Source organism: Cyprinodon variegatus, unplaced genomic scaffold (genome assembly GCF_000732505.1).
Source record: "Cyprinodon variegatus isolate N-32 unplaced genomic scaffold, C_variegatus-1.0 Scaffold797, whole genome shotgun sequence".
NCBI classification, from domain to species: domain Eukaryota; kingdom Metazoa; phylum Chordata; class Actinopteri; order Cyprinodontiformes; family Cyprinodontidae; genus Cyprinodon; species Cyprinodon variegatus.
The window spans coordinates 246790-263240 of NW_015151250.1; the positions used below are offsets into that span (position 1 = coordinate 246790).

At 39.2% G+C, this 16451-nt stretch overlaps 1 protein-coding gene across 1 annotated transcript in view; it reads right to left on the reverse strand.

Annotated features, from left to right (window-relative positions):
- Positions 1 to 252: 252 nt before the first annotated feature.
- LOC107098649 (adipolin-like) overlaps positions 253 to 16451 on the reverse strand; it is a 61708-nt gene continuing 45509 nt past the window's right edge. Inside the window, exons 4-8 of the mRNA XM_015396421.1 lie at positions 16046 to 16230; positions 13362 to 13470; positions 8135 to 8228; positions 1988 to 2066; positions 253 to 1902 (exon numbers count right to left, since the gene is read on the reverse strand). Of these exons, the coding sequence (XP_015251907.1) occupies positions 1804 to 1902; positions 1988 to 2066; positions 8135 to 8228; positions 13362 to 13470; positions 16046 to 16230 (566 nt within the window). The 3' untranslated portion in view covers positions 253 to 1803. The remainder of the gene's footprint in view (positions 1903 to 1987; positions 2067 to 8134; positions 8229 to 13361; positions 13471 to 16045; positions 16231 to 16451) is intronic.

Genomic DNA, 16451 nt, shown 5'->3' on the forward strand with positions numbered 1-16451 from the left:
ACAAGAGTTTGATCTATCAATTGGCTCCTCTTCGTCGTCGCTCTGTTAGTACGTCATATGCTTCGTTGATCTGATTGGTTTATTTGGCCCGTCTATCACCAACATAGGCCAATCAGCTAACCAGTATTTTCGGCCCTTTCCAAAATTACTTCTACGGAAGGTTTCCAGATGGATATGCGGAGCAAATCCATCTGGCAGAGTCAGGTTAGCTGGCTTGGCCTGACAGAAAAAAACTTTTCAATTTAAACCCACAGCTCCTTTATTTATTAATGCAAATCATGCTCAAACAAAACATAAATCTGACAGTTAAAGTACTGTTTCTATTTTATTTTTGCTAATTTGTTTTCAAGAGCCTTTTTTTCCCCACAAAGGTTAAATTCTGGAAGAAGTATTGTTTGCCTCATACTTCAACCTAGCATAAGCACCAACCTGGTGATCTCCAAAAAGCAAAAACTAAAAAACCTATTTTCCTCAAGGAAGAGCAGCGAAATATTACGATATTACTGAGGTAAAAGTAAAAAGTATGATACAGAAAAACAAGTCCTAAAAGTAGATTTTGGTCAAAAGGTTACTCCAGTAAATGTGACTAGTTACTACCCACCACTAGTTATGGAAATGCTAATTAAAGTGGTCTGAATGGATAAAGCTGTTTTTAGGTCCAACATCAACAATTTATAAAAATAAAAAAAAATATTGTGTACAAGTTAGAAAGACTGATGAATTTCTAATCTCCCTAGCAATAAAATGCTAGTTTTTGAAAGATTTTTAGTTATTGTGCCCTGGAACAGCCTATGTTTTGCCATACCAAACACAATGTATCTGTACAAACAAAATGTTAAAGCACAGTATTGGAGGTGTGTTGGTTTGGGCTTGTTGCATAAATACACAAAGACAGTTTGTCTAACCCATCAAGATGCAAATGATGTAAACACAGCAGCAATTCAACTAAAAAAGGCATAGAAAGAAATGGCCCTCCCGATCGCTGACCCCTGCTTGATTGAAATCCTACTGTATGGTGCACCTCGATAGGTACGCTTGCCAATAAAACTCAATGAACTTCAGTAATGTTGTAAAGAGAAAAGACCAAAGGTATTCCTCTGCCGTATAGAAGAAAACTGACACTTATTACTAATAAAAGTGTTGGAATTACAGGAATTGGTGGTGGGGGAGATTCAACCAATTGAATCCAAGGATTTACTTAGTTTTTCCGATGACTGTATGTTGCCAACTAATGAGGCCTATTTAGCATCAAACATCCAGTGTACTCACAGTCTATGCACCATATAATATACATATATTTATACATAAATTTGTGATTTTAAAATTCAAAAATACCATCTCAAAGTTGTGTAAATGACAAACACTGTAGAAAAAACAAATACATACCAATATATATTATAAGGATGACTGTGAAATAGAATTTTCTTTAGCTTTTCCAAGGTTTACAGTGAACAAGAATAATGTTTGGTTTACTGCACAGGTCTTAAAAAGCCATATAATATACTGATGCAAACATAATCTCCTTGTAATGTTCAGGTTATTTTATACGTGAGGCAGCATGCATCCAAGTTTCCCATGAAGTGGCAGTGCATTGTGAAAAACAAACAGCCTTGAAGTTCTTCAAAGTGTCCTCTCACCATTTGAGGGGCAGTATTGTCAATATTTTAGCCGTTCATCTTTCCTTCAAAAATCCCATGTGGTTTCTGTCTTGTGTCATGGTTTTGAGACGCAATTCATTCAAAGATACAAAGAACCATGTGACACCAGTGGATGGTGTGGAGGAGGCTCTTCTTCAGAGGGAGGCTATTCACCAAGCAGTATACCCATGAAATCGGAGCCACTTTGTATTGTAATAGAAGCACCTGCTGCATTATCCACATATATGGAAGTGTATTCGCCAACCTGCAGAGAAACACACATAGAGTATCGTCAAGGTCGACTGTTAATGAAAAATAAATTGACCATTTTATCCTGGATTTTCTCTCACCTGTAGCTCAAGCAGTCCCTGAACATTGACGGTGAATATTTTGCTGTTGCTTTCTAATCCGACAATCATTTCAAGAGAACTGTAAAGAAAATATGACAAAAGATGCTTAAATATATCAGTTTCCATGGTCAGTTAAAGTATATTCAACAAAAAAAAATGACATCTTAACCTATTAACTTGCCGCACCAAAATCATAAAAAAATAAAAGCCTGAAAAATCACAAATTAAATCAGCCGCTATTCTTCAACCTGTGGGAGGGTCTAGCCTACCATAAATAACAATGTACTGGCAGACAGTAGCCTTATTGTGCTTTATGAGGCTGCAAATCTGGAAGTAAGTAAGTAAACTTTATTTGTATAGCACTTTCCCCAGACAAAGTCACAAAGTGCTTCACATGATAACATATAAATAACACAATAAAAAAAAAAGATAAAATGCAGTAAAAGCTAAAATAAGTAATTGAATAAAGATTTTTAAAGATATCCACTGAGTCCATAGAGCGCAGGGACAGGGGAAGTTCATTCCAGAGACGGGGTGCCACCGCTTTAAAGGACCAGTCTCCTCGGGTTTTAAAACGGGTCCGAGGAACCATAAGCAGGTTTTGACCTGAAGACCGTAGGCTACGGACCGAAGTATACGGCTGGATCAGACCTGTCATGTAGCCAGGCGCCTGTCCATGAAGGGCCCTGAAGGTAAGGACCAGGATTTTTAAATTTATCCTGGAGGCAACAGGAAGCCAATGTAGGGACTTCAGGAGAGGTAACAGATAAAATGTCATGGTCTTGTTTCTATTGTGCTTTACTTTGCTCCATGTTTCATAGTTTCATTGGTTTAATTCCTTTTTTGTTGTAATTTCTAGATTTATGTTTCTTCTCATGTTTTTCTGTTGTCCTCTGTTGCCCTCTTGTGTGTGTGTGTTCCTTTCCCCTTGGCTCCCTCGTTGTCTCCTCTCACACCTGCTCCTTGTCAGCTCGTTAGCCCTCCCTTTGTCTCTGTCAGCTACATATGCTCTCCCTCTGCTCTCCCTCTTTGTTGGTTCCTTGTCTTTGCTCTCCTCCCATGCTGTTGTCTACCTACCTCATCTCTCCCTAGCTCCTCGTGTTTGGTTTCCCCAGATGTCTCCATAGTTCTGGTTTGCTTTTCATCATTAGTTGGATTTTTTCATTCCTGCCTTTGTGTACTGTTTTTGCCCTGTTAAACCTCCTAAAAATCTCCTCAGTCTCTCTGCCTCTGCATTTGGGTCCTCCAAACCACAACCAAACCTTGACAAGGTGTCATTCTTATTCAATGTTCCCAATGAAAATTATTTTTCTTTTCAAGGTTGCTAAAGTTAAACAAATTACTCCATCAACTGCTCCTTCAAAGCTGTATCAGCGAGTTCTGAGAAAACGGTGGACTTTGCCTGAAAATGTGAATGAGCACCTTTTACAGGTCCATCCCCTTGTTCCCGCTGTACCACATCCCTACCAAACCTCCTCACCCACAGCAGAGACTGCCATGAATGTACAGGCTTGTAGCAGGGCTACCATTGATGGTAGATAAACAGCTATGGCACATTCATTGGTAGGAAGAAAACTTAAACAATATGTTTTACATTGACGCACATCTGCAGGACACCAACGGGATGTGAGCAACTTGTACATGTGCATGGGTCAGTTTTCTGTACCAGTTTGCCCCTCACCCAATCTGACATGATCTGATGGCTGCTTGTAGGACCTAAATACTCAAGAATTATATGGTGAGTTGATGATGGTTAAAAGACCCTCAAAGCAAATGAGCTGCTCTTTGAACCACCAACTTAATGTGGTGAAGGGGTTTCAGTGCTCAGATTATCCCAGAGACAATGTTCTCAGGTTTCCCAAGATAGACAGTCCACACAAAGACCAAGAATGCGATGCTATTGATATTGCCTGGCATGGTGGAATCCGGACCTCATCCTGGCGCCAGATCTTTGTTTGAGGTTTTTAGGCAAGCACCTGGTGGTGTTGTTACTCCTTTAGGGACCTGCGTGTGCAAAGCCCAAAGAAGTGACATAAAGCGACAACCCCAGTGGACCACCACCTGCAGAGGGAACCATGAGGGACGGGAGCGAAGACAATTGGGAAGCATAAGGCAGAGAATTTTCGGGCTAAGCTTCTGTTTGAGGTTGAGCGATACTGCCTAAAAGGAGTCTGGCTCATGTTTAAACATAGCCTGGACTCTAGAACTCAGCTCTATGAGAGATGCTGGACTTTCTTGTACTTCTGAGTAACCTGTGGGGGGAGGGTGGTCATGGGTTTGCTTGTCTCCACCTAGCTTAGCTGTCTTGTGTCTGGTTTCACCCTGATGGATCTAACATTTGGCTTGATTGGGGAGGGGGGTCTGACTGTTGTCTTGGCCTATGGACCAAGGGGAGCATATCTCCTAGTTCAGGCATCCCCAAACTCGGTCCTCAAGGCCCCCTGTCCTGCAGGTTTTAGAGGTTTCTCTGCTTCAGCACAGCTGGTTATAATGATTGCAGTAGACCAAAAGCCTGTTAATCAGCTTTCAATTAAAATCAGCTGTGCTGAAGCAAGGAAACCTCTAAAACCTGCAGGACAGCGGGCCTTGAGGACCGAGTTTGGGGATGCCTGTCCTAGTTGGAGAATTCAATGCAACTGTTAGAAGTGACAGTGAAGCCTGAGGAGTGTATTCAGTAGGAATGGTCTTTCATTATTGGACTTAAGTTCAAGTCATGGATTGACCATGTTGAAAACCATGTTCAAGCATAAGATACAACCATCATTACACTTTGCACTTTGCGGACACTCAAGGTTGAAATTAAATGTTCGACTTAGGAGCAGTATCTTCTGACTTTTGGTCATGTGTCTTGGACACTCAGATAAACAGGTAAAGAGAGGGGCTGAAGAGATAGCATTCACAAATCTCAAAGTGGTGGTGAGCTGGATAAACTGGAAGAGGAGGAAGATGGACAGACTCAGTAGTCCAAATCAAGCCTGCTGTGAATGTCAGACAGGGTCTTTGGTCAGGGAAGTAATAAACTTCCACATCTGGGGGAGTTTTTCTTAAGAGGCTTGGGACATGGTGTCTAAGTGGACCGTGTTTTGTTTAGCAGTCACTTGTAACTGTTGTGCCTGAAATCCCCAAACCCCATGGTGGACACTGGCAGTAAGGGCTGCTGTCAAGCTAGGCCTCCCGATAGGCTTAGTTAGTCTGTTGGGTTCCTGTGCCAGCTAAGAGGTGCTGTAAGGACAATTGCCTGGAAGCAGTTTAGTGAGGCCAAGTAGAAGGACTATCAATTACCTCAAAGTGATTCCTGCAAACTCTGAGGTCTCAAGAGGGGGAAGCAGGAAACACTGTTAACAGTCAGGGGTGGGGGAGCTGCTCATCCTGACTGAGAACATTGTCATACTGTGGAATGACTCCATTGAGTATCTAGTCAACCTTTGCTTCATGCCTTCCCTGGTGGAAGCAGAGACTGGGTGCTCAAAATAGAACTTGCTCGTCATCCAGGCTAAAGTAATTGAGAAGGACAAAAAGCTCTTTGCAAGGCTTAAGGGACTGAGAATGGAGTTGGGCCCCCTTTTCTAAAGACCATTCAGTCTCTGTGCAAGAGGATCAGGCCTCTGGTCCCCATTGCAGGCAGTAGGGAAACATGAAGCAAATGGAAGAATCCAACACATTCAGAAGAAAAAATGGAGCTTATATGGGTAGGACGTGTGGAAGAAGTCAGACCAGGCACATTTGAGCAATCAGGATAAGTATCAGTTGAGACCAATGACGGAAGAGAGAGCTGAGGGAGGAAAGACAGAGGAGGAACACAAGGAAGAAATCAAACATGAAATTATATCGGAAAATATGCACCAAATGCAAAAATTAGCAAAAAGAACTGATCCATAAATGAGGAAATTGCAGCAGAACAATGTGACTTAGACGACTTTTAGTTTTATTTTGGATCAAAGAGTGCATACAAAACGAAATTTCGTTTACTGCAGCTTTTCAGACAGGAAATGAACATTTCCAATCTATAAAGTCCAGCAGTGATCAAATGTAAACTGTCTGAGGGAAAAAACATGGTGCAAAAAATGCATTGATATGGAAGATTGAGAGCATTAATAGATATGGTGCAAATATGCAGCATTTGCACAATATATATTTAGAGTTCTTGTTCTGTTATGTTTTTCTTTTGGATGTTTAGTTATGCTTTGCTCCTTGTTTTCTAGTTTTTTTATGGTTTTAGTCTTATTTTGTTTTGCTCTTTGGTTTTTTTCTCAGTTACTGACTTAGTCTTGGTTCTGTTTTGTTTTCTTTTGAGTGTTCAGTTTTGCTTTACTCCTTTTTTTATAGTCCTAGTGGTTTACATTTTTATGTTGTTGTGTTTTCTGGTTATTTTCAGTTTTCTAGGTTTTTATTTGTTGCCCTCTGCTCCCCTCTTGTGTTCTCCTTTTTTCCTAGCTCCTTTTCTGTTCTGCTCTATGCACACCTGTTCCCAATCTGTTTGTTAGCTCTCTCTTTGTTTCAGTCTCCCTTAAATACACTCTCTGTTCAGTTCTTCTTTGCTGGGTCCTCGTCAAACTTCCTCCAACTCCGTCTCTCTGAGCCTTCTTCCTTGTGATTGTGATTTCCCTGATGTCTCCACGGTTTCTGGTTCGTTTGACTTGTTTTCTTGTTTTGATTATTGCATTTTTGGACTCCTGGTTTCCTGTTAGTTTGGACTTTGTTTTCATTTTTGGATTTTGGATTCCTATTTTTTTGGACTTTGTTTTTGTATTTGGTCTTTGGATTACCCGCCTCATCATTAAATCCACAAGAAATTCACCTCTGCCTCCCTGCTTTTGCTTTTGGGTCAACTAACCATTACCAAATCATGACACATATATATCATAAACAACAAAGAAAAAACAGACATATAAATGAAGCAAAATATTAAAAACCTAAGGACAATGATACAATGAAGAAATTGTTTTTTTCTGTCTGTTGATATTCACTAAAAATACATTTTCAATCTATCTTACCATTACATGGAGTTGAACATAAATATATATTTTACATGACCTTCCTGTGTGCTTGTATGTAAAAGCGGAGCATTATATAATATGTTGTTTTGTTTAAATTACTCTGGCTTCAAAAATAGATAACGAGTAAATCAAAGCTACATTAGATTGACAAGAGCTTCCTGCAACAAACAGGCCCATTTTTTGACAGTTTCTCTTTAACTGATTCAGTTTTGTGTTGCATAGATAGCTAAAATCTATCCTCAGTCAGTGGGAAAACTGGCTTGTGTTAAGTGGAAAATGCTACATTTTTATTACGAATTAATCACATTTGTCTTTGCTCCAATTGCCATCCCAATGAACCTCATATTACATTTTCCTCATTTTCATGTGTGGGAGTGGGAGACAGACTGGGGTCTTGGCTCAAAAAGCAAAAGCTAAGTACTCTTTTGGGTTAAGCAACCCATCATAATAGTATTATTTATACTTCTCCCTTATTGTACCACACTAGAAGAGTGTCGGTAGAACTCTAGGGAGACTTCGGGGAGTAGTTCATTTCAACCTTTTTCTCCAACTTTGTATAAACAGCGATTTTGAAATACGGGAAAGAACAAAGACCTGCACTGCTTTTTTTTTTGCTCCATGCAGACCAACCATAATTTGTTCTTCATTATCTGACTCCAAAATCCCAAATAAGGGCATTCTACTCTGACTGTTTTATGTAACAGGCTGCCTATAGTGTCAAAGGTGAGTCTATAAAGTTAAACTATTAGTTTGGCGACAGGGACAACTTCCTTAAATGAGGGGACATTTCCTTTAAAAAAGTGTGCTGCTTCCATACAGGAAATACCACACTGATCCCATACAAAGTGTAACAGACAACACCTTTAACAGCTCATAAATTCCAGTGAAGGTCTAGGCAGCATTAAACACCATTTAAATTTCACAGTTACAAGGCAATAATAAACAAACTGTCTACATAGGAATGTCAGGCATGCAAAGTGCAGTTTCTCTGCAGATTTCTTACATTTTATTCATGGAATTTACGGCTTTACTTACCTTCATACCATACCGAATGAAAACACTATACCCATACATTGGCAATTCACATTCGATTTAGTTTTAGACATGAGGTAAATCATCATCGGGTTTATCTGCTTTTTTAAACACTTACGTGTATCTGTGGCAGAGGGATTCAATGCAGATCAACACACGGATGTTGTCTCTGGCTTTAAGCTGGCTTTTGCTCCTCTTCACCTCATTGTGATCTGCAAAGAAGCGAAATGTTAACATCAAACAGTTCAACATATTTATCCACACATATTGACACGACTGTTCCAGGTGTGTTATACATCTGGATCCTTAACGAATTAAATAATAATAAGATATACAAAGGGTTATAAGTAATACTGTAAAAAAAGAAACTTGTTTCAGAAAGAAAAACCCATGCAGATTAATTACACATACTGAAATACGAATAGCCTTTTTTTCTCTAAATTTGAATGATTATGGCTCATATGAATCTGAAATGAATTTTCTAATAAAACTTAAAGGAAAATTCCGGTTTTTAACACTTTTAGCCCATTTTCTGTAGTGTCCAGGATGAAATCGAATGATCGACACCAAAATTTTGACAATTGGTCCTGTCTCTGCTATTTGGCTCATGTAGAATCCCCCCCTGGCTGCTTTAGAATGGCTAGCATAGAGCATGTCAGATAATGTCCTTAAAACAACCTTAAACGTTCTTTTTTTAAAATATGCTACTCACCGGGTCGTCAGCGCTGTTCAATGACGTTCCAAAAACGTTTCGTAAAGAAAAAAAGTTCCTGTAGTGTTTTATTTAGCATTTTGTAAATCCCATTGAGTTCTGTTGGAATAGTCAATATCCCTCCGCCACCGGAAACGGAAATGGGGCCTGTTTACGCTTAGTTGTAGTCTTTTCGCAAGGCCCAAGTGTTTATGCTTCACTCTGTGTACTCCGACGTCGAGGTGCTAACGTCTCTGTTAAACACTTTAAAAAACTCTGAAAATTGAATACGAAAGGTGGATTCTTGAGGAGGACATATTGGACTTTGAGTTTGACGGTAGAGGATACCGTCGCCAACTAGTGGTCTGGAGTGTGCAACGCTTCAGATTCGAACGGGAAGCGGAAGTTTATAAGCGGTTGTGATGTATCGGAAAAAATGGTTCTGGGATTTACAAAATGCTAAATAAAACAAGACAGGAACGGTTTTTCTTCACGAAACCATTTTTGGAACGTCATTGAACTGACGACCCGGTGAGTAGCATATTTTAAAAAAAGAACGTTTAAGGTTATTTTAAGGACATTATCGGACGTGCACTATGGAAGCCATTCTGAAGCAGCCAGGGGGGGATTCTGCATGAGCCAAATAGCAGAGACAGGACCAATCGTTAAAATTTTGGTGTCGATCATTCGATTTCATCCTGGACACTACAGAAAATGGGCTAAAAGTGTTAAAAACCGGAATTTTCCTTTAACTTATGTCTTGACAGATGCACACAAGATAATGATAAATAAGCTGATTGTTCAGTGATCTATGCAAACATATTTATTAGAAGTCACATAAAAGTGTGGTTAAAAAAGAGTGTGCCATTAACATTGAAAACTGCAGCTTTGAATGGATTATCAAGCAAATTCCATACATACAAAGGCTGGCGTCAGCACATAAAGAGCTATGAGGTACATAAAAATCCTACCACGGGCTAAAATCTCTCTTTCCTTGTAACAAACTACTCAGAGGTGGATATTTCGAGTCCAGAAAGTAAAAGAACTGTACAGAAATCAGTTTGAACCATTTTCATTTCCAGCTCAGAATAATCAGCTGAGGATTTAATCACCTGGTTAAGTGAACAGGATGAAGGAAAAAAAAGGCAGGATTTTTACTTTCTGGACCCGGATAATCCACCTCTGAACATTTAAAAAAAGATTTAAGATGTAGCTTCTGGTAGCATTTAGTCTTTTTCTGTAACACTTCACACACACCCAAAAACATTTCACTCAGATTTTAAGATTTATGTAAATGTTAAATTTTGGGGTAATTTTAACACCCCTAAATAAACCTTACATGATCCAAATCCATTTGCATAATCAAGTTTATTTATTTGAAATAAATAATAATCAGGTTTATGTCTTTAGAATAATAAAGTATACTTACTCAGTATTAATACTAACAAGCCTATATATTTTAAATACATAAGGTTTAATATTTGAATTGAATTAAGATAACTTGTTTATTATTCACCGAAAGAATAAACTTTATGTATTTGAAATAAATATGATCATAGTATAGTTTATTGATTCTAAATATATAAACTTTGACAGTTATGTACTTTAAATAAATATGTAAGTTTTTTTTTTTTTTATAGGTTTGTGTTAAAATCAACTAAGACCAAATAATGAATGGGAATTTGTTTTCATAGAATTACAGAATTCTTCAAATTTGGGTGAAATATTTTTATGAGTTCATTGTTGTTAGTTAATTATTAGTTAGTTCATTGTTGGTAGTTAACCATGCCGAGCTTGGCTTTTACGTTCATTTACACATTACGCTAGCACGGTTCCTCGCCTACTATCAGAGTCTGATACTACAGCTCTCAAAGAGGGAATTATGCAAACAAAAATGGTGGCGCCCTTAACATTCGGGAACTTATGTGCCTGGATAGTATCCTCTGTCCAAATCTCGATGAGAGCCTCAGTCTCTGCATCATCCCAGGTCGCACAACGCTCTTTTGATACCATTTATTGTTAATAGACTGATAAGAAGTTCGTGATGGCAACAGTTGCAGAGATCTGTGAATTGCAAAACCGAAAACGTCAGGAAACCTGCGGAAGGAGTCAGCTGAGTGAAATAGGAAATGACACGATCTGCTCATCTGTCTTTGTCAGCAGAGAACCGAGCCTCAGATTAACTGTGCTGAGCCCTAATGTTGAACTGGAACTATATTTAGCACGGTTTGATTGTGTCTGGCAAGGTCCAGTTCAGTTGCATTCCAGTTGCACTACAGTTATCTCAGGCTAAAGTTAATGGGGTATTAGATCTTTAGTCTTTAGATCATCCAGATCCATGGGTCATATCCTAGGCTTCCTCTTAAGCAAATCCAACAGGTTACCTATGTCAGGGATGATTTGACCTAATTACTAATTACTTTTTTAGTAACGAGTAATCAAAATTATTACACTTAATGTAACTATAACGCAGTTACAATTGCCGACACCCCGTTACTGCACGTTACTCAGGTCGCACAATGAACCTTTTTTCATGATAAGACTCGTGCGCGCGTCATGAGAGAGGGGAGGATGAGATTGGCTGTTACAGGCAGTGTTGTGCCTGAACGCGTTCATTGAACGAAAGTTCATGAACTCGTTCATATTTTGGGCGAATGTGAACTGAACGTACTGCATCATTGCCTGATGAACGTTATTGTGAACTCGTTCATTCTGGTGTCTGTGAACGACACGCTCTCTCAGTTCAACTTCGTTCAATAGGTTGCCAGATTTCTATAGAGCCCTCCAGGTGAACACCCTGGCTAAATCACACCGTAAACAGGCCTTAATATGTAGCGGGAAAAACACCCAATCTGGCAACACCAGCTACCAGCGTCGTAGCCTACAGCCGCGTGCGTCATCAAAACAAAATGCAGCGTGGAAGCCACAGCAGCATGGAGACGACCGTGGATGCGACAAAGCAGCAGTATGATCACTTAAAACAGTTTTATGACCAGGTGGTCAGTGAGGATGATGGCAACAATCTTACATTTCTCTGCAAACTTTGACCGCCGGCTTTCAGTAAAAAAATCCGCACTTAAATCTGCCTGGTATAATTTTCCAGGATTCCAGGATTCCTTTTTATTATGTACTGAAATGAAATTTCAAATGGAAAAAATAATAAAACAAAAAACAAAAACATTTACACCTTAAAGACTACTTTCCTGTTTTTCTTTTAATAATTCCTCATAAAAAAGACCATTCAAGCAGCACATTTTTCCTGATGTTTTTGAGAATATACTGTAGGGGTGAAAGCTGCAGCTGCTACTAGTGTGAAGTGAATGGACAGCAACAAAGCATTAAAGCAACAATGGGGAAATGCTGTCCCCTCAATGCTAATGTAAACCCTGGTTGGATAAGGATTCAAAACTGGATATGAAGATGAAATCTGACGCACAGTTTCAGTGTTACAACTGATAAAATAATTGCTGTCTGTGGTTCTACAGTAGGCTATGGTGTAATTAAGCAATATATGAAAAAAAAAAAAAAAAGAACTATGAACTATTTCATTTTTTGGAACTGTAGAAAGAGAACTTTCCCAACACTGGTTACGGGTGTTAACGAAAAGAGAGATGGAGAGTGAGGAGGACTCCAGCGAGCTGCGTTTCCCCATCACATACGGTTTCCCCTGCATCTCCGCACAGCGCAGGCGGCACGATTCACCGCACAAGCGACAGGAAATGCGCATGCTCGCTAAAGGCGCGTAACAGCCGCGCTGTGATCGCGCCACAGGGGAACTACGGAGAGCGTGAACGATCAAATGATGGATGGATGGATGGATGGATGGATGGAACACACGGCGAGAAGGTGGGGGCCAGGTGGTGAGGGTTACGGGGGCGAGAAACACAAAAGTAACGCAATAGTTACTTTTACTAGTAACTAGTTACTTTTATTGTGGAATAACTCAGTTAGTAACTCAGTTACTTTTTGGGAGAAGTAACTAGTAACTATAACTAATTACTTTTTCAAAGTAACGTGCCCAACACTGCTCAGAGGACTAATGAATAACCCTCCAATTTTAGTTTTTGGGCAGATGGAACCTAATTTATATTTCCATTGATCTCATGTCACATAACTTTATCTCTACAACATAAAAATGTCTTATTCGAATTCGAAAAAAGCAGGCGCATCAGTGGCCAGGGTTTAAGGGTTTGACCAACATTCAGAGGCTTTGCTCCTTGACGTTACAGTGCCAGGTTTGAGTCCTGATCTTGTAACTTTTGCCACTGCCTTCTTACTTTCCAAAAATCCCAAGATTAAAGGCCTCTAGAGCCTAAAAAATTATCTAAAAGAAATGAAAAAAAAATTGTGTTTTCTCCATTATGCGCTGCATATCGACACGGTGAACAGGTATAATATATGCTAGGCTTTCCTCGCTTGAAAACTGAATCAAAGCCATTCCTTGGCTGTTTTCAACATGTGTGGATAAGGATGATGATGATGTTTTAACATTTTTAACAGAATCCACATAAGTGCGAGGGTGAGGTCAATGTAAACACCCTCTGTCTCCTTATAATTTGCTTGCAAGAGTCTGAACACGTATGTGGGTGTATTGGGGGATTTAAGGCTTTACTGTGCAAAAAAAAATACATAAAGGAAAGTTACTGTGACTTACCGATGTGGACGTTAGCAGAAAACTGGTAGATCCCAGTTATTTGGGCTGTGAACCTCCCTGTTGACTGATCCATCCCTTTTCCTCTGAGGAAAGCTCCTTTAGCAGGTGGCTGAAAGCAAAGAAAGAGCTCAAATATTACAGGGAAACATGGCTCTCTGTGGGACAACAACGGCTTCACTAAGTTGTTTTCTCTCTTCATTAACAAGGAAACTGAAAATAAACTATATATTAAAGGTTTCAAAGATGAGTTGATTATAAGTAGTTTGGGAAAAGGAACATGGTTATTAATTAGTGGAGATGCTTGACAAAATTTGACAAGACTTTAGATTTGTCGAAGCAAAACTATATTGAAAGTAGGTTGAGTTTTGACCTCCAGGGGGATCCATGACATGACATTCCCTGCACACTGCAAGAACATGAATGTCAGCTTATTTGGAGAGTCTAAATGTGTGCAACTGAAGAGGCTCTGAACACAGGGAGGGATTTAACATTAGGCAAGTTCCTGGGGGCCCCATAAAACTCTGTTTACATGTATGGTTAATACAACTATCCCTTATTTCTGCTAATTAATTATGTTTTTGATCAAAATTCTTTCTCTAAAATGCCATCAGAACGCTTATAATATTAAGTGTGTCTCAGCTTGCAAACTTACTGCTTTTGTAGCTATATTTAGTGAATTTCCAGACCCCTCTAGCATTTTTATTTTAAAAAAACTAGCGCCAAATCTAGCAACTTTTTTCTACTACTGGAGACTTTGGTGACATCATCTAAAAGCAGCGAACTCTGCTCTCCAGAGCAAGTAGATTGGTAACCCCGCCTCCTGCTCTCCTCTATCTTGTCTGCTGTCATGATTCATGCAGCTATTATTTCATCCAAATGAAAAATGGAGAACAGAGAAGCAGATCACGGTTTGTCTACAGTGAAAAGAAGGACTGGGTTATTTATTTTTGCCGTCGCCTTTTTGGAAACACAGGAAGGAGCAATCGGCTAAGTGAGCTTAGTGCTTGGAAAAAATCTTTCATTCCTTTAGAGACAGAATGAAAAGTCAGCTGAGTACAAAACATAGAGAGGAAAACAAGAAGAAAAGCTACAAGAAGAGAGGGACACAACCTAGAACAAATAATGGATGTTTATTCTAATCAAATTTCTGTATCAGTTAAGAGGGCCCCCTGCCTGTCTTTGCCTAGGGCCCCAAATTTCCTAAATCTGCCCCTGCCAGTATATTTAAGGTCCAGTTCTTCCATACTTTCATCTTCTACATGTCAACAAGCACTTGCATTACACTAGGTCCTTCCTAGGGGGCGCACCCACCACTTTCAAAACCTTTGCTTTAGGGAATCCTCACATAAACGGCTATATAAGGTTACTAAAGCAAAACCATGCTAATTAAGCTATGACAATAAAAGATACTCTTTCTTTCTTTCTTTCACGGTTGACATGATTACAGTCATTACAATATATCTTAATCATAATTGTATCATTATACACCAAAAACGAAAAAGGAAGAAGATAGAAGAAGTAAGAGCTTCTTCCCTGTTCTGTACAAATATTCATATTAGGTACCAGGAAGATATAAACAACAGTGCAAAAAATCACTAACATAAAAGAAAAGAGAAAAAACATAAAATATAACCATAAATCATCAATTCCTTTGCTAACGGAAGAGTGACAGGCAGAATCGACACGTTGGGGTTCTAAGATCAGAATCTAATCTGGACTCTGCATTAGAAAAAGGAGCTTCACTGCAAAAACGATCTAGAAATAAGTCAAAATGTCTTAAATTAAGTGTATTTACCCTTGATTTGAGTAGGTTGATAAGATGTTTTGCCAATGGATTGAGAATTTTTACTCTTAAAATAAGGTAATTAGATAATATACACTTGAAATAAGACAATGAAATAGTTTTTTTCTTATTTTAAATGTAAATTCTCTCGTTCCACTGGCAAAGTGTCTCACTTACCTCCTTAATTCAAGAAAAAACGCACTTATTTTAAGAAAAAATGAATTATCAAGATATCGAATTTTCCCAGTGTTCATTATTTTAAACTTCAAGTTTTCAACCATAGTTCTACATCACAGAGACAGAATTGCTTTTAAATGATGTTTCACTGGAAGGAGTTTTTTCTGGCAAAGCTCAAATCAATTGCTTCTGTGTTTTATTTCAAGTGTCTCCTTTTCTTTCTTACTTTTGACTCCTGAGAAAACCTAAGCCATAACTGTCTAAGGCTGTGGTAACATGTTATTATAAAACTATATTAAAAAGATTGGCATATAATTGTCCCTCCTCCAGCCACAGCATGTCTGCCCATCCTAACAGGCCATAGTTCTTCTACTGAAGCATGCCTCTTCTAACAGACTCTATTTCTGTCCCCTACACACATTATTCCAATTCAGAGACAGAGTGCCCTTTGTGTGCTGCCCTGGGAGTGATGTGTAGCATTGAAAAGGGGGAATATTTTTGACCAAAGAGGCAGTCTGAGTCTTAGAATGGCACTCCATGCTTTGCCAATGCCATTTACCGTGTGGGGGGTGGAGAGGAGGGGGGCATCCAAAACAAGCAATGACCAAATACTCCCTCTTTCACAGTTAGGACAGAAAAACAAAGCAAATAACAGCGCGGAGAAGGATTACAACATTACTTCTACGAGTCGGGTAGCAAAGCTGTTGGTTTTAAACAAACTCACTGTTTGAAAGTTCTGGAGTTCCACCAAAGTCTTCTTGTCCACCACCACAGGTCCCTTGAGCTTGCAGTGGAAAGCTTCTTGTATTCGGCGGTGGGGGGCCATTCCCTCCAGCGTTAGGAGGGCTGTAGGTTGCTGGCTAGGACTCGTTTGCCTGTCGAGTGCTGCTGCCCTCCTCTCTGTTGCCTCTGGGAGGAACACAGCCAAAGTCCCTTCACTATAAACCTTTCACTTTTCTTTCATAACGTTCTAAGAGAACAATTATAACAAATGTAACTATTTTTTATCTTGTTATTTTTAAAAGGCAGAGCAAATGGCTACTTAACTCTGTAATGCACTGGAAAAACAATCTATAAATAAGTTAAAAATTCTTAAATTAAGTGTATTAACCTTAAAGGAATAGTACACC